Consider the following 23,170-nt stretch of genomic DNA (forward strand, 5'->3'; position numbering starts at 1 on the left):
GCAACCCGCATGCGGGCAGCAGGAGAACTGCGCTACGTATTTTATTTCAATTTAATATTATTTTAATATGTTCTCATAAATACTTTCCTAATTTTTTTTATTGTTTACATTTTTTTAGGCTACAAAATGCTTCTTTTAATGCAAAATAAGTAAAATAATAAATATATTAAAATACCTCTATACCGCAAAATCCCGCGAAAAATCCGCGATACAAAACTAAATATTTACAATTTAAAAATCTGCAATACAGCGAGACCGCGATAAGTGAACTGCGATATGGCGAGGAATTACTGTATATCACAATTAGGTAAATGCGGAGGGGGAAAGGGAGGAGAGGGACAAAGTGAGTCATGAAAAAAAATACCGATAGAGGATGTAAGAAAGGAGAACAAGGAAAAGTAATGGAGGAAACAGAGATAAAAAGGATGAAAACAAGAAGGGTGTGGGGAGGGAATGACAGTGGGGAGAGTCATGTCAGGTCCTGAGGGAGAGTCATGTCAGGTCCTGAGGGAGAGTCAGGTGAGGCCCTGAGGGAGAGTCAGGTAAGGGCTTCAGTCAGGACATGACCTGACTCTCACTTCCGCCTCTAAATCCCTCCCCACACCCTTTCCATTTTACCTTCTGTGTGTGTGTGTGTGTTTACCTAGTTGTAAACACACACACACACAGAAGGGGAAATGAGAAGGGAGTCAGGTCAGGGCTTTGGTCAGGACATGACCTGACTCACTTCTGCCCCTCCCTCCACACAATCTTCTCATTTCCCCTTCTGTCTGTGTGTGTGTGTGTGTGTGTGTGTGTGTGTGTGTGTGTGCGTGCATGCGTGCGTGTGTGTTCATATAATCTAATAGGGAAGGAGGAAGGGAGGAAGAGTGATAGATAAGACTAAAGATAAGAGGGTGTGGGAAAGGAGGAAACAAGGGAAATGAGTGGAGGAAATGGGATGGGAAAAGAAGAGAGAGGTAGCCTCCGTCAGGTAAAGGTGAGGAAAGAGGGGGAGAGAAAGGGTGTGAGTGGGAGGGAAAGAGATTAAAAGAGAGAGGTAAGGAGGGTCAGGTAAAGGTGAGGAAAGAGGGGGAGAGAAAGGGTGTGAGTGGGAGGGAAAGAGATTAAAAGAGAGAGGTAGGGAGGGTCAGGTAAAGGTGAAGAAAGAGGGGGAGAGAAAGGGTGTGAGTGGGAGGGAAAGAGATTAAAAGAGAAAAACTGGGAGGGAGGTGAAAGGAAAAGAAGAAAGAAATGAGAAGGAAGGAGAAAAATACGGGGACGGAGAGGGAGAAGAAAGAAAGGAAGTGGGGAAGGAGTGAACCAGGGAAAAGACTAACGGCGCAATAGGCCGTGACGGAAAAAAAAAAAAATAGATGGGTGACGTAGGTGCTTATTTAGGTGTGTTCCTAATTACGTTGATTTACATTGTTTTCCTTTTTAAGGCTAGAAAATGCTTATTTTACCGCAAAATCCCGCGATATAGCGAAAAATACGTGATACGATACAATTTAAAAATCTGCGATACAGCGAGACCGCGATAAGTGAACCGCAATATGGGGAGGGATTACTGTATATACAATAGACAAAAATAAAAATTAAGTGATAGTAAAGACACTGTAAAAGAGCCTATGTCTGCTCATACCCTCGCCTCTTATCAATCCACATCTCAAGTAACTAGTTCCTACTGCACATACCCTTGCCTACTGTGGCTTATCGCATGCTCATATTTTTAAGGCATATATCAAGGTATGTCTTTCTCACCAACCATTGTCAATAATTTCAGAAAAATTCTCAAAGTACACACAGCTGAAAGTTAAACAAAGTACTTACTCTTTATTTGTCTAAGGATGTTCTTGTTTGGGTCTAGCCAGTGCTGAAACAGATAATATATCAAGCTTATAGTGACAGAAAAAAAAAGAATATTTACTTGCATGACATGTACATTTGTGGACAAAAATATCGCTCCATCTTTGTCAATCCTTGCTGTGATTTGGTAACTCCTTTCTGCATGATAAGCAGCGTGGGAAGGAGGGTCAAGGGGGAGAAGAGGGAGAGGGAAGAATGGAAGGAAAAATGTTGGGGGAGAAGAGGAGCCATGCTGCAAGGAAAGTAGCTACAGAGTCACAGCAGGTGCAGACTGTGACTGCTCAACATTTTTGTCCAGAGTACTATCAATATAATGAAAAAAATATTTACTGGAATAAATAGCAGATCACACTTAAAATATGGCACTTGAAAAACTGCTTTTGTTATTTTACTTGTGTGACATGCACACACTGTCAATGAGAAAACAACAGTTACTTACTCGCTGTTTGTTTTGGTCAACATAGCGCAGGGCAAAGTAGTCAGTTTCTACAAGGTTCAGTCTGTTGAACACAAAGTCTAAAAGAAGTTTTCCCTTATGGTAACTCTGAAAAATAAATTTGAACACTTTAGCCATGGTCCGTTAAAAGCTGACAAACATAGCAAGACATCATTTGTAGTAACAAGACAAGATCCATGCTCAGACCTTCGGAAGGAATACGTTTGAATTAATGTATAGTAAACCTGCCAGACAAACCTCTGATTAAGGATAACTGGATTTATCAATAAAGAAAAACTGGATTTGTTGAACCCATATAAACCAAATATAAATAGATGACATAACAATGTACAACTACTTTACTTTGTGTCATTCATATTATTAACTAATAAAATAATACAGTGGTGCACCAAACCATCTGGGCCATCTCCCACACCACCAGAAGCACAGGTGACCATTACAGTACGATAATGAGTAAAGACGTGACAGGAATTAGAGAAATGTAAATAAGGCAAATATGTCGTAAATAATGGCACATGGGATATAACTGGAAAGGGAGTTGTAGGACTTGGCCTATAGACAGTAGTGGTATTAGTTTGTAAAAGGGACACTTTACCCTTCGCTTACCAATTTTTACAATTTCAGTGTTGCCCACTGCAGCACCATGCACTTACTGTAGGACCTGGTGTTGAAGTAACCACACTTTCAGCTATAATACCCATTTAATATCAGATCAAATTATGCTTGAGATGCTAGAAAGCAAAATACTGTCATGGGTGGCAACTTCATGTTCAAGTTCAGTATTGGACTGTTCACCAGGTAGATACAGGCCAGCGTACATACATACATTAGGCACTCATTGGTCATCCATACCATAAATAGACGCAAAACTTAAAAATCTATGAGCAGTGGGTAGTAGACATTTTTTCAGACCAGCAGATACCTTGTTTGGACATTTGGCACTAAACAATAATTTGAATTCTGGAATCCTGAAAGAGAAAAGAGAACTGAGTTCATGAAGAAAAGTTCCTCCTTGACAGTTCTCCAGGTGGCCGTGTGTGGTACTGTGTATACATAGCCAATACCGTCTATTCTCTCGCCTGTGCATGCATTAAAGCATAGTCTGAGGCTGACTGGCTCTCATGATGACGTCTCAATGTTACTACTTTATTGGCAATAAGCACTGCTTTTTCCTCAGAGAAATTTTTATTACTTGAACCTATAAGTAAGCTATAGACCTACAGACCTTATCTATTCTAATTATCTATCTTCTACTTTCTTCTTTTATTATTAATTTCCTGTACCTTAAGTGACTTTATAGATTTTGTAACTTATAGTATTTGTAACTTTCTGGTTGTGAAGTTGTGTGGCTAACAGGTCAACTGAATGCAGGGCCCCACAATCAGCTCCCTCGCAATACCCCATCAGCTGCTCTTAGAGGCTACCCTATACAGGTAACTCTTGATTTACGTGAGTTTGGTTTACGCGTTTTTTAAATAACGCGGGGTCCAAAATCCAAATAAATGTTTAATTTACATGTTTTTTTCATTTATACGCGATATTTTATGGAGTGGCCACCAGATGTCTCACGCAACTGGACTCACACGGCGCCGCGGCCACATGGCTGAGCTCAGTTCTTCCCGCGCGCCACTCGAACAACAATACAGTACCCACGCTGCCACAGTACTCAACAACATCAACACCCTCGCTGCTGTGCTACCACGAGGGGAAGGGCAGCCAGAGGAGGAACCACGAGAGGGAGAGGAGTCAGAGTGATACAGTAGGCAATAAAGGTACAAACCTACCTCTTGTTTGATTTACATTGTTTTTGATTTACGTGACCTCTTCAGGGACACAATACTCGCGTAAATCGAGAGTTACCTGTACTGGAAACAGTAATCATAGCTAAAGGACACATTCACAGAAGGTAAAAAGATGCAGCAGAGGTGACACTGGCTACACTCATTAACTTCTTTACAAACCTCCTTTACTAACACTACCCTTTTATGGCTAACGGGTCAACTGAATGCAGCACTGTGCTCCTCATCCACAACAGTCTCTCATAAGTACATACATACATACCTGTAGTTAGGGTATGCATTTCTGAGTGTATAGTAAACATGTTTGGTTGAATGAAATTTCGTGGGGAACTTTTGGGATATACCCAAAGCATCCAGAATTTCCACTTATTTGGCACTTCTAAATACCTGCAGTTGCTGTTTACTTGTATTTTTTTCTGTACAGGGGGTCCTCAGGTTACGATGTTTCAAGGTTACTAGTTACTATGCAGCCCCCATAAATCATTAAGAAATCCTTGTTTCAACTTGAGACATTTGTGCTGTAATTACGAACTTTACATGTGAACTAGCTCGTGACCGAGGCGTAAGAATACATAGTCACGCGGCACTTGACTGAGGAAGAAGGCAAGCTCATTTCCCGCTGTACGCCACTTTGGTTTGTTGTGCTTACAGCACTTTGATTTGAGGGTTGGGGCTGATGGTTCCTTCTAATAAAGGGTGTGTTTTGACTTACATACAAAATTGGTTTACTATATGTTGTAGGAACAGAACTCCATCGTAAGTTGAGGACCCCCTACATTTGTCTTTCTTGCTATGTGCTTCATTAACCCCTTTTGACAACAAAGTTTTTTCTTGGGGGATTCCCCTTGAACACAGAAGTCAGCGGAAAATGAACTTTGAAACTGAGAAAAAAGTCATAAAAGATGTTTTACAGAAAAATTTCTGGCACACCCTGCTGTGAAATCCGTTTCTTTCTATGTTGTCACATTTGGTTAGAATTCCATGATTCCCAAAATGTTCCAACTTTTTACTGGTGCGATGTACAGGAAAATTTATTGAAGAAAAGTTGCTCATTTTATCATGATGGAGTCTGAAAAATATAGTTTATGATCTTTTACTCAGAAATTTGCTGCCTACAGAGAGCCAAAGTTGCAGTTAAACTCGAAAAATAATTTTTGTAAATTTTTGTATTTTTAATTCTGAAATGAGTCTCACTGAATAAAAGTTGTAGAAAATCATCCATATAACTCAACTGTGAAATCAGATTATTATTTGGACAGACCATTTAGCTGGAATTCCATGATTCCCCAAAATTACAACTTCCGCTTCCCACCCCTTTGAACAAGATATTGATTCATCTAGATTCTAGAACATCACGTATATCATTGGAGGTGTCAAGACTACGCTTAGCACGCACACTACAAGCAGAAACTAAAGGAACACTGCTGAAAAAGGACAGCTGAGGGAACAGAATCGCTCTACAGACACCATGATGCATAGGCAGGAACTGTAGACTATTTTTAGCACAGAGTGGTGGTTGGGGACATTGCGGAAACAAAAGAAGTGCCAGTCAGGTCACTTAGCATCGACACAGACCTAGTTATGCGCGCCCTTCAAATTACGGAAAGATCCTCACTCTCCGGCGCTGGTGTCAGGATTGTTGCCCACGTCTGATAGAACTATATGATGCCAGCGGCATCAACGTCATTAAGGGGTTAAAGCTGAGTTCTAATACAAAAGTTATTTTCTTTTAATTGCTAGGAGCAAAAAACTGGGAATTATGTATAATGGTGAGGTCCTTGTATACTGCTGCTCACACCTTACTCCCTAACAGTATGGACACCACTACCTGTGCAGGCTTCATTTTCTAATGAGCCGCATGAGATCAATGCTGTTTTCACCTTTATTCAATCTCCTTGGAAACAACACTCCCAAGTTCTGCTCCTCCCTTCACTTTTGTGATACCGTATAGTATTTTTCCATTGAGTAATTCAGTACATGTAGTGACTTCCCACTACTGTCACCCATTTTCAATAACTTGCATTTCTTAAAATTTACATCATACATCACTCATAGTTTTATTCATATATCCTGTCAAAGATCTTCTTGTAGCCTTTTATTTTCCACATGATCTTGGCCAGAAAAGAAACTGGAGATGAAAGTAGAGTGAGGGATAGAATTCATAGGAAGGTATGTAGTTAGGAAAGCAAAGATTTGTGCCAGATTTTGTCAAAAGCTTTCAAGATGTCTAAGGCAACAGCAAAGTTTCACTGAAACAGCTAAGAGTGGATGACCAAGAGTAAGTTTGGAAGGCAAAAAGATCACCAGTAGAACGCACCATTGCGGAACCCATACTGGCGATCAGAAAGGTCAGAAGTGGATAGATGTTTAAGAACTTTCCTGTTAAGGATTGTTTCAAAAGTTTTAGAAAGACAAGAAAGTAAAGCTATAGGACAGGAGTTTGAAAGATTAGAGTAGCCACCCTTCTTTGGCACAGGCTGTACGTAGGTGTACTTCCAGGAGGAAGGAAAGGTGGATGTTGAAAGGCGGAAACAAAAGATTCTGACCAGGCAGGGTGTCAGCATGGAAGCACAGTTTTTAAGGACAATAGGAGGCACTCCATTAGGTCCATAAGCCAATACAGACGATGATATAGATAATGAATTTTCGCTTTAACAAACTATTTGGCCAGTTCCAGTATATGAGGGGATTTACTAAACCAGTCTAGTAAGTGCAAGGTTTGGTTTGGTGGTGGGCTAGCCGAACATGTACAGGCACATTGGTCAGTGGCAGTGGAAACCAAACAGGCCAGGTGGTGCACATCTAGTCAGTCCAGATCTGTTTGCCTGACTGGAAACACCAATGCTCTTTTCCTTTCATGCCTCACCTTTCATCTAATATAATGAGCTATAGGGAAATGGTCGGAAATAGCAAACTTTCAACAGATGTAACAAGCAAAGTTCATTATATACAAGAAATTCAGATCCCTTGGCTATAACGGATTTTCTGATATAATGTTGCCCATTTCCCCCCCAAATGGTTTGCCAAAGCAAGGGCTAACTGAACGACCCAGTTACACATACCATCCAGTCCTGGAGCCTCCTAGACGTGGCAAGTGGCCAGAGTTAATTTGGAGATACTATTTGCAGTATTTTATGATTAGATTTTTACTTTCTAACCAACTCAGATGTGCCTCCATGGTGCAGTGGTTAATTGACTAGCTAAGAGTCTGCAGGCCCGGGTTTGAACCCTGGCCCGAGGAGTCGGCATGCAACTCACCCAACTGTTCATCCTCCCTATTGTGCTGGTCAGTAAATGGGTTTTGGGGAAACCTGGGGAAGGTAAACTGAGGTAACCAGGATGTCTCACTGGCCCAATGGGTTCTCAGCCAACACAGGACAATTGTGACGGAGATGAGCACTGCAGCCACATGCAGCTATATAATATCCCCTAAATTTTACTTTTACTGAACTCAACATGTGTCCAAGGGTATCTAGGGGGCTTCGTGGTGCAGTGGTTAGCACACTCGGCTCACAACCGAGAGAGCCCGGGTTCGATTCCCGGGCGGAGTGGAAAAATTTGGGCGGCTTTTCCGATACCCTACGCCCCTGTCCACCCAGCAGTGAATGGGTACCAGGTATTAATCGGGGGCTGTGTCCCATCTCCTGAGATCTGTTCCCTTCTCCTATAATTCCTTCCCCTTCTGTCTCTCTCCGGCATATGACCACAGATGTTGCGCCGACTAAGCGAAACTTTCCAACTTTTTCCAAGGGTATCTGATGTGTGCCGAGGCAATTACTAATCTCAAAATTGTGGAAAGTTACATCCTTCTACTGTAAACTTGAAAGGACTCTAACCAAGCACTCATCCGTTATGGAAGTGATAAAGTTCTGCAGGACAACATCTACAATGCAGGGGAAGACACCATCAAAGAGAAAAACTCCCTCAAAGACCTGGGAGTTTGGATGAGCAAGGATTGCTCATTCTCTGAGCATATACAAAAAATTACAAAGACAGCAAAACAAATTATGTCAGGATGGATTCTGCACACTTTCTTGTCTAGAGATCCACAGTACTTGATGCCACTGTGGAAGTCCTTAGTGGTCTCTAAGTAGAATGTGTGTGTCAGCTGTGGTGCTCCTACAAAGTCAAAGACATTCAGGTGCTGAAGCAGGTGCAGAGGGTGTTCACCAGAAAGATAGGCAGTGAATCGTTGGGCTATTGGGACCAACTAAAGGAACTAGGAATGTACTCCTTACAAAGAAGGCGAGAGATACTGTATCCTATACACCTGGAAGATACATGAAGAGGAGGCTATCAAGAGCCAGACACACCCCAGGTTTGGCAGAACATGCTACAGGAAAATTCTCACTTCAGTGACACGACAGCTAAAAACAATTGAGGCTGAATATTTCAATAACTTTGGTCTCAGGCTTTTCCACTGCTTGCCAGGAGAAATCAGGGACATGACAATATATAACTAGGGATGAACTGAAAAGGCAGCTCGATGAATTTCTGAAAACTATACTGGACGAGCCTCTTATTCCACACAGCCCATGCCCACGGGGTGCAGTGTCAAACTGTATCACTGACCAGCTGCAGTACAAAAAGAAAGTAGAAATATGTGGAGGCGGTGGACTTTCAAGTTGGCCGTGGTTATTCCACCAGAACTTCTGACAAGGAAGACGAGCAAGTAAGTAACGCCAGGCTCTCCAGACCAAACCTCGCCACACTGGAGAAAAGAAGGACCAGGGGAGACGTGATTGAGGTCTTTAAATTCGTCAAAGGGTTCGTTCGACAAGGTAGGGGGGCACGAAGACTTCCTGAAACTGGCCCCCAAGCACACACACCTACACACCAGCAGCCACACACTGAAACTGCTAAAACCAAGGCACCATTTACATAAGAGGAATATTTTTTTCCTCCAGAGCTGCAAATACCTGGAACAAAATGGCAGAAGGGGTGATCAACAGTGGCAGCATACACGCTTTTAAAAACAACTTTGACAGGCACGCTGACATCCTTAAAAGAAGAGGCGGCATCCCCTTATGGTCACTGGCTCCCTTGCCTCTAAACCAATCACAAGGTATCAGTCAGGTCTGTTAAGTCAACCACCAGTGACATTGGTTTTAGGGACAAGCACCAATTTGATACAAGACATAACATAAACCTGACCTAAATAATAGCGGACACACCGTCACCGGACACACCTGCTACCGGTGAGCCATAATTACGTAAAACACTTGACAGCCCGGCCCGAGGCACCCCCGCCCCCCTGAGGTCAGTCAACGGCGGTCGGACATACCTGAAACTCGCACTCCAGCACCTCGTTGTCGTCCAGCAGCCGTATCGTGCACTTGTAATCTATGCCGTGGTCCTTCTTAGAGCCGAGCTTAAGCATATTTCTGAGGCGCGAGGCACTCCGTCATGCCCCCTAGCAGACGACGCGGCCTTCTTGATCTTGATGTCACAGGCTCGGCTCTGGGTCTGGGGCACCAAGTGGAGTTGACGGTCGGGAGTTTCGCTTTTGTAACGGCACGCCTTGATGTAGATGTGACAGGTATGAAGAGGAATTACATAGAATTACATAGAAAATCAGACCACACAGACCCCATGGTCCAGACTTGGTGGTCTGTCCTTAAACCTAAGTGATTTTACATTAATCAGAAGGCTCCAACACGTTGCATTTCTACTCTAGTTGATATTAAGTTGAAGGAATTGACGGTCGAGCTTATTTTTGAAGGAGTAAATCGTGTTACACTGGACCACGGATGGTGGAAGCTTATTCCATTCTCGCACTACAGCGTTGGTGAAGAAAAATTTGGTGCAGTCTGAATTTACTTGTCTACATCTGAGTTTTACGCCATTGTTCCTCGTGCGCAAAGTGTCATCGATCAGAAACAATGTTGATCTGTCTACATTCATGAAACCATTAAGTATTTTAAAACATTCGATCAGTTTTCCTCGGAGGCGACGTTTCTCAAGAGATAACATGTTAAGGGTAGAAAGCCTTTCTTCGTAGGATTTGTTGCGCAAGGAAGGGATCATTTTCGTTGCCCGACACTGAACACCTTCTAATTTAGCAATATCCTTTGCATGGTGGGGAGACCAAAACCGCATATTCCAAGTGGGGTCTGACTAAACTATTGTAGAGCGGGAGTATTACATCTTTATTCTTGAATAAAAAGCTTCTTTTAATGAAGCCCAACATTCTGTTCGCTTTATTTACTGCATCGATGCATTGCTGTGAGAATTTGAGGTTTGACGCGATTTTGACCCCCAAGTCCTTGACGCATTGAACGCTTTTGAGTTTAACGCCGCGCATTTCGTTATCGAACTTCTTATTCCTCGTTCCAACTTGAAGGACCTGACACTTGTCTACGTTAAAGGGCATCTCCCATCTATCAGACCAAGCTGAAATTTTGTGCAAATCCTCTTGGAGGCTTTGCCTGTCTTCGTCAGTGAGAACCGAGTTACCAATCTTTGTGTCGTCTGCAAATTTACTAATGCGGTTATTGAGTCCAACATCCACGTCGTTGATGTAAATAATGAAGAGCACTGGGCCAAGAACCGAGCCCTGAGGGACGCCACTAGTGACCGGTGCCCACTCTGAGTTAAATCCGTCAATCACTACTCTTTGTTGTCTGTTGCTCAACCAATTCGCGATCCATTGGTTTACTTGACCGTCAATACCTATTTGCTTTAATTTGTAAAGTAATTTATGATGCGGGACTTTATCAAACGCTTTCTGGAAATCAAGATAGACTACGTCCAGTGATTTGGTTACGTCATAAACAGTGAAGAGGTCGTTATAAAAGGTTAATAGGTTTGATAGGCAGGATCTTTTGTTTCGGAAGCCATGTTGTGAGTCCCCAATTAACGAGTGGCTTTCAAGGTAACTCACAATTTTGTCTCTAATTATGCCCTCAAGTAGCTTACCTACAACCGAAGTTAGACTAATGGGCCTGTAATTACCTGGTACTTTTTTGTCTCCCTTCTTAAAAATCGGTGTCACGTTAGCCTTTTTCCAATCTGAAGGGACGATGCCTTGTCGCAAGGACATATTGAATACGGCTGTGAGGGAGGAGAGTATTTCGCTCTTTGTTTCTTTCAGCAGAGTTGGATAGGGAGAGCCGGTATGATTCGGACACTTTTTAGAAAAATATTTTTAGAAAAAGAAGTTTAAGAAGTAGTGTAATTTTGTTGATTTCAAAATGTTCCTCCATCATTTGGCTCTTTAGGCTGCTAATATGACACTCGTAGCTATTTCCAGTTTTCAGAAGTACGTGATGAAAGACAAGTTTCTAAATCGTCCGAACCATCCCCACCCGTGGTGATGGTTCGGCAAGGGAGGTGGGATGGTACGGACACTCATAATACTCGGCTTAATATTTATATAACTTAAGTTTCATTGGCTAATAAACAAGATTATATCTTCTACAAAACATTTATATAAGGACAAAAGTATCCTCTTAATATTTAGAGGGGAGAAAAATAACAGGAGAACTACAAGAAATATCTCAAAAATTTTGGTATTATGTCTTCCTTCTATTATAACAATCATAATATCTGAATATAAATCAACCAAAGTAACCTTTTTATAACCGTTGCAACACCTATAAAGTTTAAATTGATATAAATTTAATAAAAATCATGAAAAAATCAACCGTCCGAATCATCACGACTCTATAAAAAGCAAATGTGTGGTCACACTCCTTTTCCAGCACGAGAGCTGGGTGATCGTGTTTAGTGCATCGCTGCGTCACCGAAATAATTTACATCTCGCTAATTGGCACGTTTCTGAAGTGAGAGCTTACGATACACCCTGAAAATATTACATACGAGATGCAAAAAAACATAAAATAGGACTTGCATCGAAAATAACAGCTCTGAGGGCGTGGTTGTCCCTTTGAGGGCCAAGGCAACAAAGTTTTGCACATTCACACAAAATCTCGCGGCACTCACTCCCATACACTTTACAATAAGTGCTATGGCCGGACCATCCCACTGTCCGAATCATCACCGCTCTCTATACTTTGTCAGGTCCAGGACTTTTATTTGTTTTAAGTGATTTGAGGGCTTTATATAAGGACTTCATCGGGTTTTATTTCAAAGTTAGGCAATGCATGCTCGGGATTTACATTAGTACTGGTGTTGGTGGTAGTGGTGGGAGGACTGTCAGTATTGAACACCGAGGAAAAGTAATTGTTTAATAGGTTTGCAACGTGTTGGCTGTCAGTCACTAGTGCACCGTCGCTGTTTGTTAAAGGTCCAGTTCCATTTCTGATCGCCTTTCTGTTGTTTATGTAACTGAAGAAGGATTTCGGATTATTTTTACAGTTGGCTGCAATATTTTCTTCATATCTACGCTAGCGCTTTGCCTGACGCACTATAATCTGTTTACTCGTCGCCTGGCATCATTGTAGAGTCTAATGTTTTCGGGCGTGCTTTGTTCTTTCTTTAACCTGTAAAACAATTTTCTCTCCTTGACTGAGTGTTTAATTTCGCTATTAAACCAAGGTGGACTTGTATTGGTATTAATTCGCTTCTCGCACAAGGGGACAAATGTGTCCTGCTGAGTAAGTGATTTTTAAAGCTTAGCCAGGCGTCCTCTACATTGCCGTCATCTGATAGTTGCATATCTATTAGTTTTCGTCGGATTTCTACGAAGTTGGCTCTTTTGAAATTGGGCACCTTTACTTTATTTTCAGTCACCGATGTTTGTGCTCTAATGTCAACGCGCACTAGTTTATGATCGCAGGAACCGAGGTGTTCTCCTACCGTGACATTACTGACTAGGTTATCTTGGGTCGCTGTAACAAGGTCAAGTATGTTATTTTGTCGAGTTGGTTCAGAAACCATTTGGCTTAGATAATTTTCCTCAAAAAATTCGATCATTCTATGGGACTCACCTTCTGTACCCGACAGTGTCGCCCAGTCGATATGGGGGAGGATTTCTCCTAGTATCAGTGAGTCGCTGTTATTAAGTGACTGCCTTAAGACGCTGTACATTTCAAGATCGGCATCGAGTGATTGCCCCGGAGGCCTGTAAGTGACAGATATATTTAAATTGACTTTTGCAGTGTTTACTCGCACGCACAAATGTTCAACGTTACTGTTTCTTGATGTTTTGTCAGTGGGTTGCAAACAAGAGGCAAAGGCTATTAGCATCTGTAGTGGAGATCATTGGGGAAGAGGCCGGAGGGCCATAGCAGAGTGGAGAAGGAAGACGGAGGAATAAGTACCGTGTTATTGTAGTGCGGCGACTAGGCCTGATAAGGGAGCCTCCCATAACCCACTTGGCGAGTGGGGTACCTCTTTGGACGACTCGGTAGGGAGTGGCACTCTCGTCACGCTGGTTGCGGGTTCAATCCCAGGCAGCCGGTACCCTCTCCTTGTCTTGATTCATTTCTCGTGTGTTTCGATCCACGCAGAAGAAAATAAACTCCCGGGGCATGACATTAAAACTATATAGCTTAAATTTAAGGAGGAAGCAGTGAATTTAATACCTTAAACAAATTTTTTCTTGGCATATGCTGTTGGGAAAAAAGAACCAAACAGTGAAAGTGCAGTGTAAAGCAAAGTGTTTAGTGAAAACCTAACAAAAGGGCATAGAAAAGCAATGCCAGAGGAAGAAAAGAGAAAAAAAAGCAGAAAAACACATCAGCTTAGGGTGAAGTGTATAAGTGTGCACTGTGAAGTAACTAAGTGCATGGTGTGAAGCAGAAGTATTAATTGAGAAGGAGGACCTAAGAAGCGATACAAAGTGTTAGCCTACAGGTCAGAAGAAGAAGAAAAAGAAGACGTGGAAGAGAGAGAGGAGGACCTAAGAAGCGATACAAAGCGTTACAGGTCAAGAGAAGAAGAAAAAAAAAAAAAAAGATCGAAGCTCTTCATGAAAACTTGGAACTATCTATATATAGCTGTCTTTTATATTGTTCTCTATACAGTGGCATAAGAGGAAAAAAAAGTCAAGCTCTGTTCCAACAACCATACAAAGAAAACTGGAATGCTAAACTGTTATTTGAAGACCACATTGACAAAAAAGAATTGAAACGAGTTCGTACGAGTTCTGGAAAAAAAGGGTAAATTTAAGGGGAGGCCGTTGCAAAGGCTATCTCCCCAACCTTCAACTGAACCACTGAACTGTTTGTGTCTGTTGTTTTCCTCTTTTTCTTTCCTTTTTATTTCTCTCATCATCCAAAATTTCTGTACTAGATGTAGATGTGGAGCTATTGCCTTTGCAACGGCAGCTGTCGAGGTTTTGGTCTTCTTCTTCTTTTGACCTGTACCGGTCCGGGTCGCCGTTGCAAAGGCTAACTCGCCACTCCATCGCCTCGGCTCACAACAACAACAGTGGCCGCCGTGACGAGCCTTCCCCAAAATACCCTGAAGAGGCTCTCACCCCGCCCAGCATGACCAAGCTGCTCAAGACGGCCTGGTAACTATTACTCCGTGCCAGTCGTGCTGTTCGCTGGGCCCACAGCTCCGGAGTCCAGTGCCCGGCTCACGGCGTCACGACACAGCCTGGCCTGGTGGGAGGGTGCCAAGTGGCCCCGCAGCCCTAGGGTCCAGTGCCCGGCTCACGTCTCTGTACCCACGGCACCGTTGGGTTCTGGTGCAAGGCTGGGATACCAAGTGGCCCCGCCTCTATCTGATAAGCATGGCACCCCAAACTTTGGCAATCTTTTTTTTTTTTTTTTTTTTACAACAAAGGAGCAAGCTCAAGGGCACAAAAAAAGGAAACAATAATAAAAAAAGACCGCTACTCGCTGCTTCTATAAAAATAATCAAAAGAGGTGGACGAAAGAGGTCAATTTCGGAAGGTGTACTGATACCCTCCTCTTGAAAGAGTTCAAGTCGTAGGCAGGAGGAAATACAGATGAAGGAAGATTGTTCCAGAGTTTACCAGCGTGAGGGATGAAAGAGTGAAGATGCTGGTTAACTCTTGCATAAGGGGTTTGGACAGTATAGGGATGAACATGAGTAGAAAGTCGTGTGCAGCGGGGCCGCGGGAGGGGGGGGAGGCATGCAATTAGCAAGTTCAGAAGAGCAGTCAGCGTAAAAATAGCGATAGAAGATAGAGAGGCAACTTCGCGACGGAATTTTAGAGGTAGAAGACTATCAGTAGGAGGAGGAGAGCTGATGAGACGAAGAGCCTTAGATTCCACTCTGTCCAGAAGAGCTGTGTGAGTGGAGCCCCCCCACACATGAGATGCATACTCCATACGAGTTAATGTGTTTCTCAGGTTCCAAATCTTGAACTAATGGTATAATTGCAGTTTAGGACAATACCATATCTCTTGTTTGGGTTAAGATTCGTTTTAGTACCATGCCAGTATCTCATTACCTACCTTATGAAACATCACTAGCTCTTCTTATAGATATTTATATATATATATATATATATATATATATATATATATATATATATATATATATATATATATATATATATCTATATCTATATCTTTTCTACAAACCTTTAACAGTCAAATTATCATGCCAGTATCTCGTTACCTATCTTATGAAACATCACTAGCTCTTCATATATATATCTTTTCTACAAACCTTTAACATTCATGGAAACGCTTTCAAAATCCAATTCAAGGACTTTTTTTTTACTCTTGAAAATAGGGGATAATGTTTATGAAAGTGGGTCGCCTCCTCTGGTGGCGGCCGTGGCGACGGTACCGCCACCACAGCCGCAAAATAGCTCGCAGAGGGTTTTGTTAGGTTAGGTAAGGTTAGCTAAGGTTAGGTTAGGTTATATTCATGCTCCATGATAATATTCGCGGTATTTGAATAAAAATAACAGGTTTGCTCTGGCGACGGCCGCGGTGGTGGTGCAGGCGGTGAGAAATACTTATAAAGTTCAGTTGGAGTAGTTTAAATGTGCTCCCCCACCCTATACCCTCTGCGAGATATTTTGCGGCTGTGGTGGCGGCACCGTCGTCGCGGCCGCTGCCAGAGGAGGCGACGCGCTTTCGTAAACATTATCCCCTATTTTCAAGAGAAAAAAAAGGCCTTGAATTGTATTTTGAAAGCGTTTCCATGACTGTTGAAGGTTTGTAGAAAAGATATATGAAGAGATAGTGATGTTTCATAAAGTAGATATTGAGATACTGGCACGGTACTAAAACGAATCTTTACCCTTGTTTGTCTCCTCTATGCACAAGAAACTTGGGTATTATTCTAGTGTTTGCCCATACTCACCCCTCGCAACCAAAATTGGCTAGGGGGCCTTTGAGACTGTGGTGAATGCGGCGGGCTAGGGGGCCTTTGAGACTGTGGTGAATGCGGCGGTACACATGAAATGCATCGCAAATACATAGTTTTTGAGTTATGGGGTGTTGAAAAATACCCTAGATGTAGGGATATTCCTTACATTTACCTAGATGTATGGAAATTCCATACATTCTGGGATTTTTTTACCACGTACGGAATCCACGCAATTTTACGCAGTCTCATACCAAAGGGGGATCGAGGGGGCGAAGCCCCGCTGCTACAGTATTAAGGTAATAATGAAGCATCTAAATGGTAAGTAATTCCCGTCATAAGAAACTTGCAACCGTCATATACGACTATGTATTCACTTACTGGTAGCACGTACGAATGCGTGAAGCAGGATCGAACGCATAACAGGCGCCACTATAAAAATTGCCTGCGCCATGACGGGCTTGGGCTGACCACCAGGCCCCTGAAGAGTGCCTACCTGTCCAACAGGCCAAGATGGTTAGCAAATGGGTCAAGAGGTTAGGTTATGTAAAGTTCGGTTAGAGTAGTTCAAATATGCTCCCCTGCCACAAAAAAAAAAAAAAAAAAAAAAAAAAAAAAAAAAAAAGCCACACGATTTTCAGGCACATAATACATGTGGGGGGCATAATACAAAGGGGTCGAAAGGTTAGGTTATGTAAAGTTCGGTTAAAGTAGTTCCCCCTTTCTCAACCCTGGGGTTGCCAAGACTTCAAAATATTAAACATGGTGTTATGTTACAATAACACATAAACAACTAAACTAGTGGGGTCGCGGTCATGTCTAAAGGTGCATGATTGATTGGGGTCGCCTGAAAAAAGGTTGGGAACCACTGGAGTACTTTAAATATGCTTCTCACCTAAAAGAATTGATTTCCCCCTTTTCCTTTACTTATAAGTACTTGCATCTTCATATTATGGTTGAAGGACATGTATTTTGTTCCTTAACTATAATATGGAGGCGTATTATTGTATTTGGAGGCATGGAGTCAATCTCCACAATTACCTTCAATTACTTGTATCACAAATGCGTGAAGCACAGATTCGAAATGCGGTTAGTCAGGATTCACGTGCTCGAACAGGTCAGGCAGGAGGTTCGAGATAACACTCATGGCATTACCCGCAGTTGGTTCTAGAATGCGGCGCTGGACGGATCATGAGTAGCCAGTGGTCTTGCTTGTGTCAGTGATAAACAATGAAGATACACCGTGTTTGGTGCCACGGACTCTACTAGCAGGACAGAAACCTTGTGATGAGGCAAGCTACTCAAATCGGTGATAGCGAGAGGGCTTTGAGTGTGGTGTAGGTGGTTTATGTGGACGCAGCTGGCCGCCGGCGCCACACCAGACCGGTAAGGTGAGCATCGTTTAGTGGGTTCACTATGCTTCTCTCCCAAAGCAAGCTTGGGGTCCAGTGGGAATGCGTGGTTTCCGTATGGGGAACGGTATATTCGTCGCAAACCCTTATCTTAGTGGTGGTGGGAGGAAAAAATTCCTAAATGAAGGGAATTTCCCTAGATCTAGGGTAATTTTCTCCAACCCCCCCCCCTACTAAAAAAAATATGCGATTGCGGCGGATTTCGTGTCCCCCACCCGAAACACCGCATTCCCACAGGTCCCCAAGCTTGTTTTGGGGGAGAGGGGGGAGTATGGGCAAACACTAGAATTTTACCAAAACTTGGGGATCTGGTGGGAAAGCAGGTTATTTGGGTGGAGGAATAAAAATTGATTGAAATATTGACTTCCCCAAATTTAGGGAAATTTACCTCCTAATCTCTAATTTTAAGAATAATTTCCATAGAAATCTCAAGGTACCCAAATCTTAACTAACCTAACAAGGAGGGATTGAAATCCCCCCCCAAGTGTTATTTGCATGGTAAAGAGTACACTCACCATACATCACCCCTTTGGCTTACATGCTCGTACTATTGTTGTAGACATTTCCCTTCCATATTTCCTTGTAGCAATAGTTCAGTTGCTTCCCATCACCAAGGTTCAAGTCCCACCCGTGCACGCTGACAATTTTCAACCATCAACGAGAGGCGAAAGATTACCCACATGCTGCTCAGATCTTCAATCAACCTTGACTTTAGTGACCAAGTGGAACACTGGGGGGCAGCATGGGCCAAGCAAGAGTCGTTCATCACGGCAGTCTCTATAAATAAAATTTGCCTGCACCCCTAATGGGCAGGGCTCGTCCAAAAGACCCCTCAAGAAAACCTACTGATACTATAGGCAGTATCTAAAGAAAAAAAAGAAGTCATGCAACATATATACCATTAATCATGGATAGTTCCACCAGGGGTGTGGAGTCAGATTTAAAAAATTCTGACTCCAACTCCATGAAATTTTAAGGTTATCACTTTGACTCCACTCCACTCCTCCCTGAAATGTAACATTTCCATGAAAAAATCCATGTTTAATCAATATTATTACAAAAGCTTTCCCCAAATTGCTTCCTTGAAATGTCCTCCCAAAAGAGCTCCCACAAAAGCTTATTTCTCCCACAATTTTTTGGGAAATCCCTATGAAGTGGCAACACTGGCCTAGCAGTACACCCAAGTACTTTACATGAGAATTGTTAGGAATGGAGTCGGAGTCAGAGATATCTTACCGAGTCTAACTCTGACTCCAGGCAAAAGTAGTTGACTCATTGACTCCGGACTCCGACTCATCACCCCTGGGCTCCACGTCCAATTCTGGCGTTGGTTTCGGAGCAGTCTTTGCAGACTTCTGTTTTGGGAGCCTCCTTTCTCTACCATCAGTTTTTAACCCAGCAACTGCACAATTAAGATTTTTGGACAGCTCCTGGGTGCGCAATAAATGACAAAAAATCAACTTGCTGGAAAACAATTTTTAATCTTATAAAACCCAAGAAAAACATGTATATAGAGTACCAAACGATGGAAAAAAAAAGACTTTTACTTTACTTGGCAATGCTGGCTGGATGAAGGTGGAGGAGACGAGGTGTTCTTGGGAGCAGGGCCAGTGACGGGAGAGTCGGGTGGGTGGCAGGGGAAGGATAATAGACCAGTCATGTGTAAACAATATTATACAACTTATTATTCGTGGAGTAACTGTTGCTTCGCTTACTCCTGTTCTTTCTCTTCTCTTCCTCCCTGTCCTCCTTTCTCACTCCAGCTGACAGCCCTCCCTCATTCAGTCTTTTCCTATACTACCCCCACTGTCACTTTCTTGGTTTTCCATGTCACTGCGGACCATCTGAGAGTGGTTGCTCAGTCTATAATCAATGAAAAATTTCTGAATGTGTCAGTAACTTACTAAGTTTACTGGTAACTTTACATATGGCAGTGCATCTGTGACCTTGAGCACCAGAGCATATTTACACTTATCAAGCTTCCTCACACCAGCATAAGTTGATGGTTGTATAATTATAATCTGAATCATGTCACTTTGAACACAGTCTAGTAATTTCTTTCTCTTCACTAACCTTTTTACCACCTCCAATGCCTCCCCAACAGCCATGACCGTGTGAGCCAGGGGGCTGGCTAGCATCAAAAGTTGATGACAAATTAAAACCCTCCATGACTGCTACAGGCCAGTTGATCTCATGATAGAATATGGTGAGAGGGATGATGTAGCAACATGAGGTTCATTGGATTTTACCCTGGCATTGCTGGAATTTTTGATATGCAGCTTGAAACATGTCATCTTAAGATGTCTGGTGCAGTCTCACTCATAGCATCTTGAGATGTCTGGTGCAGTTTAACCCTTTCATGGCTAAACGCTCGCTGCGAGCTCCAGCTGCACTCAAATCTCCCGTGTATGAGAGTGTTCCAACACCAATTCTCACAACACAGGATTGCCAATTGAGTGGGTTCTTCACTAAATTTGGTGGAAAATCATGTCAGCCCAGCGCGGAATATCTACGGACGAGCAATTGGTGGATGTTGTTGACCAATATAGCAACATTTTTGCATAGCTTCACCTATCACATGACTGATATTTTGACCAAATAGTTGTAAATTTTGCAGTTGGGAATACTGCCCTGCCAGCACCCCATCATCAAGAGATCTACAGTAGTTGCCTTACGGCTGACCGTCGCACACGTATAAATGTACGTCTTCACAGGCAACACCCCCTGAACGTGCCTGTACTTTCGCAGGAGAGGCTTACATTACCGAATCGTATAGATCTTGGCCTCCTCTTTCCAATGGTGTTTTTGTTTTTTCGCTGTGATGAATAGTTTTTGAGATACAGAGGTTAAAAGAGCGAGCACTAGTGTCACTTGCTGGTGGTGCTAAAAGCTCGCTGCGAGCGCCAGTCGCACTCACAGCAAAAAACACCCCCTGAATGTGCCTGTACATTCGCATGAGAGGCTTACATAACCAAATCTTGTAGATCTTGGCCTCCTCTTTCCAATGGTGTTTTTGTTTTGTAACTGTGAGGAATATTTTTTGAGATATAGTGGTTAAAAGAGATCCCCTTCCCCCGCTGGGGTGCCCGAGCGCGCCTGAGGGGATAGTCTCGTTGCGAGCGCTTAGCACTGAAAGGGTTAAGGGTTAATGCAGAGTTCTGCAATTCTTTCAGTGATATGAACTATCTTGACACTAATGAAGGGTTGTTTTATTATATCTATTCTGATACCCAGGTAGAGCTGTCCATCCTGGAGGATTTTATCAGCACTCAGTAAAATATTAATTTCTAGAAATGGACACCTAACTATTCAAGAACAGTCTTTCTTCTACTTTATTTTCTTATTCCTTTGACAAACTCTTTCAAGAGAGATTTTTTCCTAATAAAATTAAGTTAAAGTGGGGGGGGACTCTTATGCTGCATGTTGCCTCAGTGCTTATCTCTCTCATTGGCTGTTAAGCCTGCGGTGGCAAGAACCCATTACCCTGGGACACATTGCAAGAGTAACATCTGGGTTGCCACAGTTTAACTTCCCCATGATTTCCCAGGTACTCAATTAAGCCTATTGACCAGCCCAGACCTGGGAGATCCTGAGGGAAATTGGAGATTTAAAGTGGTCAAAGTTTTGTAGCTAAACTCACAAAATCTCCATTTCAGGTTTGCCACCAAGGTTGGCATTGGTGGTGGTGTAGTTTACCTCACCGTGGACCAGGGGATATGGGGCAGCAGCCACCAAGCCACGGCAGCGTATGACAGGCTCTTTGATATCATGCCTGGGACTAAGAGTGTGTCAGAAAAGGTAAGACATAGTACTCTTTAAGTTATGTGTGATCTAACCTGTAGATAATTCAAAGACTAAATAACCACATGAGGATGGGAACCTCACAACCAAACTCAAGTTAAGTAGTAAGTAATTCACTTATGTGCAGATTTTCCTAACCTTGCTAATTACTGCTGCAGTCACTGCAAACAATTAATATTTGTGTCACCTATCAAGTTTCAGAATTGGTCAATATTGGTTCATTGTTGGGCAGTTTTATTTATTGTCATACTTGCTAGGTATTTTAACAGGTTCTTACTGTGGAGCATATATATATATTTTTTATAGTTATCTATACTTTATATTATAGGCATGTGCTTCATTTTTTTTTTCAGTTATTCAACAGTAATTTTCCTCCCTCTTGTGTTGTCCCCACCCTCAAAATTCAATGTTCTCCAAGTCCCAATAATGTGATTGACTGGGAATTATTTAACAATGTCTCATTTACAAGGGAAAGTTCCTTAGTGAATTCTCAGGACATCAGATAATGTTGGAAAACAAAATTTTATGTGCATTATAATTGTAATCATTGTACTGTAATAAGTAATTTGTGTTTTGTTTTGTTCTTTATGAGCACTATTACATTAAAACTGCACTCACATTAGTGCAAAATATATTTAGCATGATTGTAATGAAAGTTTCTTTAATCTGTATGTACATTTTCAAAACAAAGGTATGAATAGATAAGGAATACCTCTAAATTGTTTATGAATAGGATCAACATCTTTGACTTCAAGTAAAAGTAATGGAATCAACTTACTGTTGTATATGTACTTTCAAAACAAAAGTATGAGCCAATAAGGTATGCTTGTAAAATGTCCATGAACGATGAATTCCTTTGTCTTTCAGTACTTAAAGCTGCCAAAAAAGGAAGATGTCAACATCAACTTCCGCAGCTACTGGAACACTGGTGTCTTTTATACATTTGATTTCATAGCAAACTTGCCATCCAAGGTTGTTAACTTAAAAGATTATGTAGTGGACTTTGCATCATCTCCACCTGCTGATGGTAAACAAGAACAAACAGGGAAGGCTGAGGAGAGCAAAGCTGTACCTGAGGCAGCTGCACCACCACCAGCCCCAGAAGCCCCTGCAGCCCAGGAGAAAACCACAGAAGAAACATAATAGTAGCAAGATTATTGATAATATATGGTCTTGTGTTTTGCATTCAATCATTTCATAATGTTATTTTAAAGTGTATATATTAAAGTTATGTTCTAAACAGAATTTTGCTTTCTTCAATTTTCTCATCATTATTTTCAAGTGATCCTAAACACAAAGACAAGAAACCATGTATAGTGGCAAATTAGTCTGATATCAAGTCACCAATAGCCAATAAATAAATATATATATATATATATATATATATATATATATATATATATATATATATATATATATATATATATATATATATATATATATATATATATATATATATACACACACACACACACACACACACACACACACAGTGGAGACTCAATACTCGAACTTAATTCGTTCAAAATGGCTGTTCGAGTATCAAAAAGTTTGACTACCGATACCTATAAATCAGGTAATTCGTTCTAACCTTAGCAAAACCTTAAGTTTACAAAAATTTCAATGCAAATTTTTTTTATAATTTTGATTTGTAC

At 41.9% G+C, this 23,170-nt stretch overlaps 2 protein-coding genes across 7 annotated transcripts in view; one reads left to right on the forward strand and one right to left on the reverse strand.

Annotated features, from left to right (window-relative positions):
- Positions 1-9,631, reverse strand: part of LOC127000264 (FERM domain-containing protein 3-like) — a 78,930-nt gene extending 69,299 nt beyond the window's left edge. For 2 of the 6 annotated variants that reach the window (XM_050863714.1, XM_050863713.1), the window contains exons 1-3: positions 9,389-9,631; positions 2,288-2,392; positions 1,813-1,855 (exon numbers count right to left, since the gene is read on the reverse strand). In XM_050863714.1, coding sequence (XP_050719671.1) covers positions 1,813-1,855; positions 2,288-2,392; positions 9,389-9,484 — 244 coding nt within the window. In that variant the 5' untranslated portion in view covers positions 9,485-9,631. The remainder of the gene's footprint in view (positions 1-1,812; positions 1,856-2,287; positions 2,393-9,388) is intronic. The other 4 variants (XM_050863717.1, XM_050863716.1, XM_050863715.1 and 1 more) reach the window with 4 other exon arrangements.
- Positions 9,632-14,353: 4,722 nt separating this feature from the next.
- LOC127000266 (MICOS complex subunit MIC13-like) lies at positions 14,354-22,760 on the forward strand. Its single transcript, XM_050863719.1, has 3 exons — positions 14,354-14,524; positions 21,371-21,512; positions 22,383-22,760. Exons 1-3 carry the CDS (start codon positions 14,499-14,501, stop codon positions 22,656-22,658), a joined length of 444 nt encoding a protein of 147 aa, XP_050719676.1. The 5' UTR covers positions 14,354-14,498; the 3' UTR covers positions 22,659-22,760.
- The last annotated feature ends 410 nt before the right edge of the window (positions 22,761-23,170 follow it).

This window comes from Eriocheir sinensis, chromosome 18 (assembly GCF_024679095.1).
Source record: "Eriocheir sinensis breed Jianghai 21 chromosome 18, ASM2467909v1, whole genome shotgun sequence".
Taxonomy (NCBI): Eukaryota; Metazoa; Arthropoda; class Malacostraca; order Decapoda; family Varunidae; genus Eriocheir; species Eriocheir sinensis.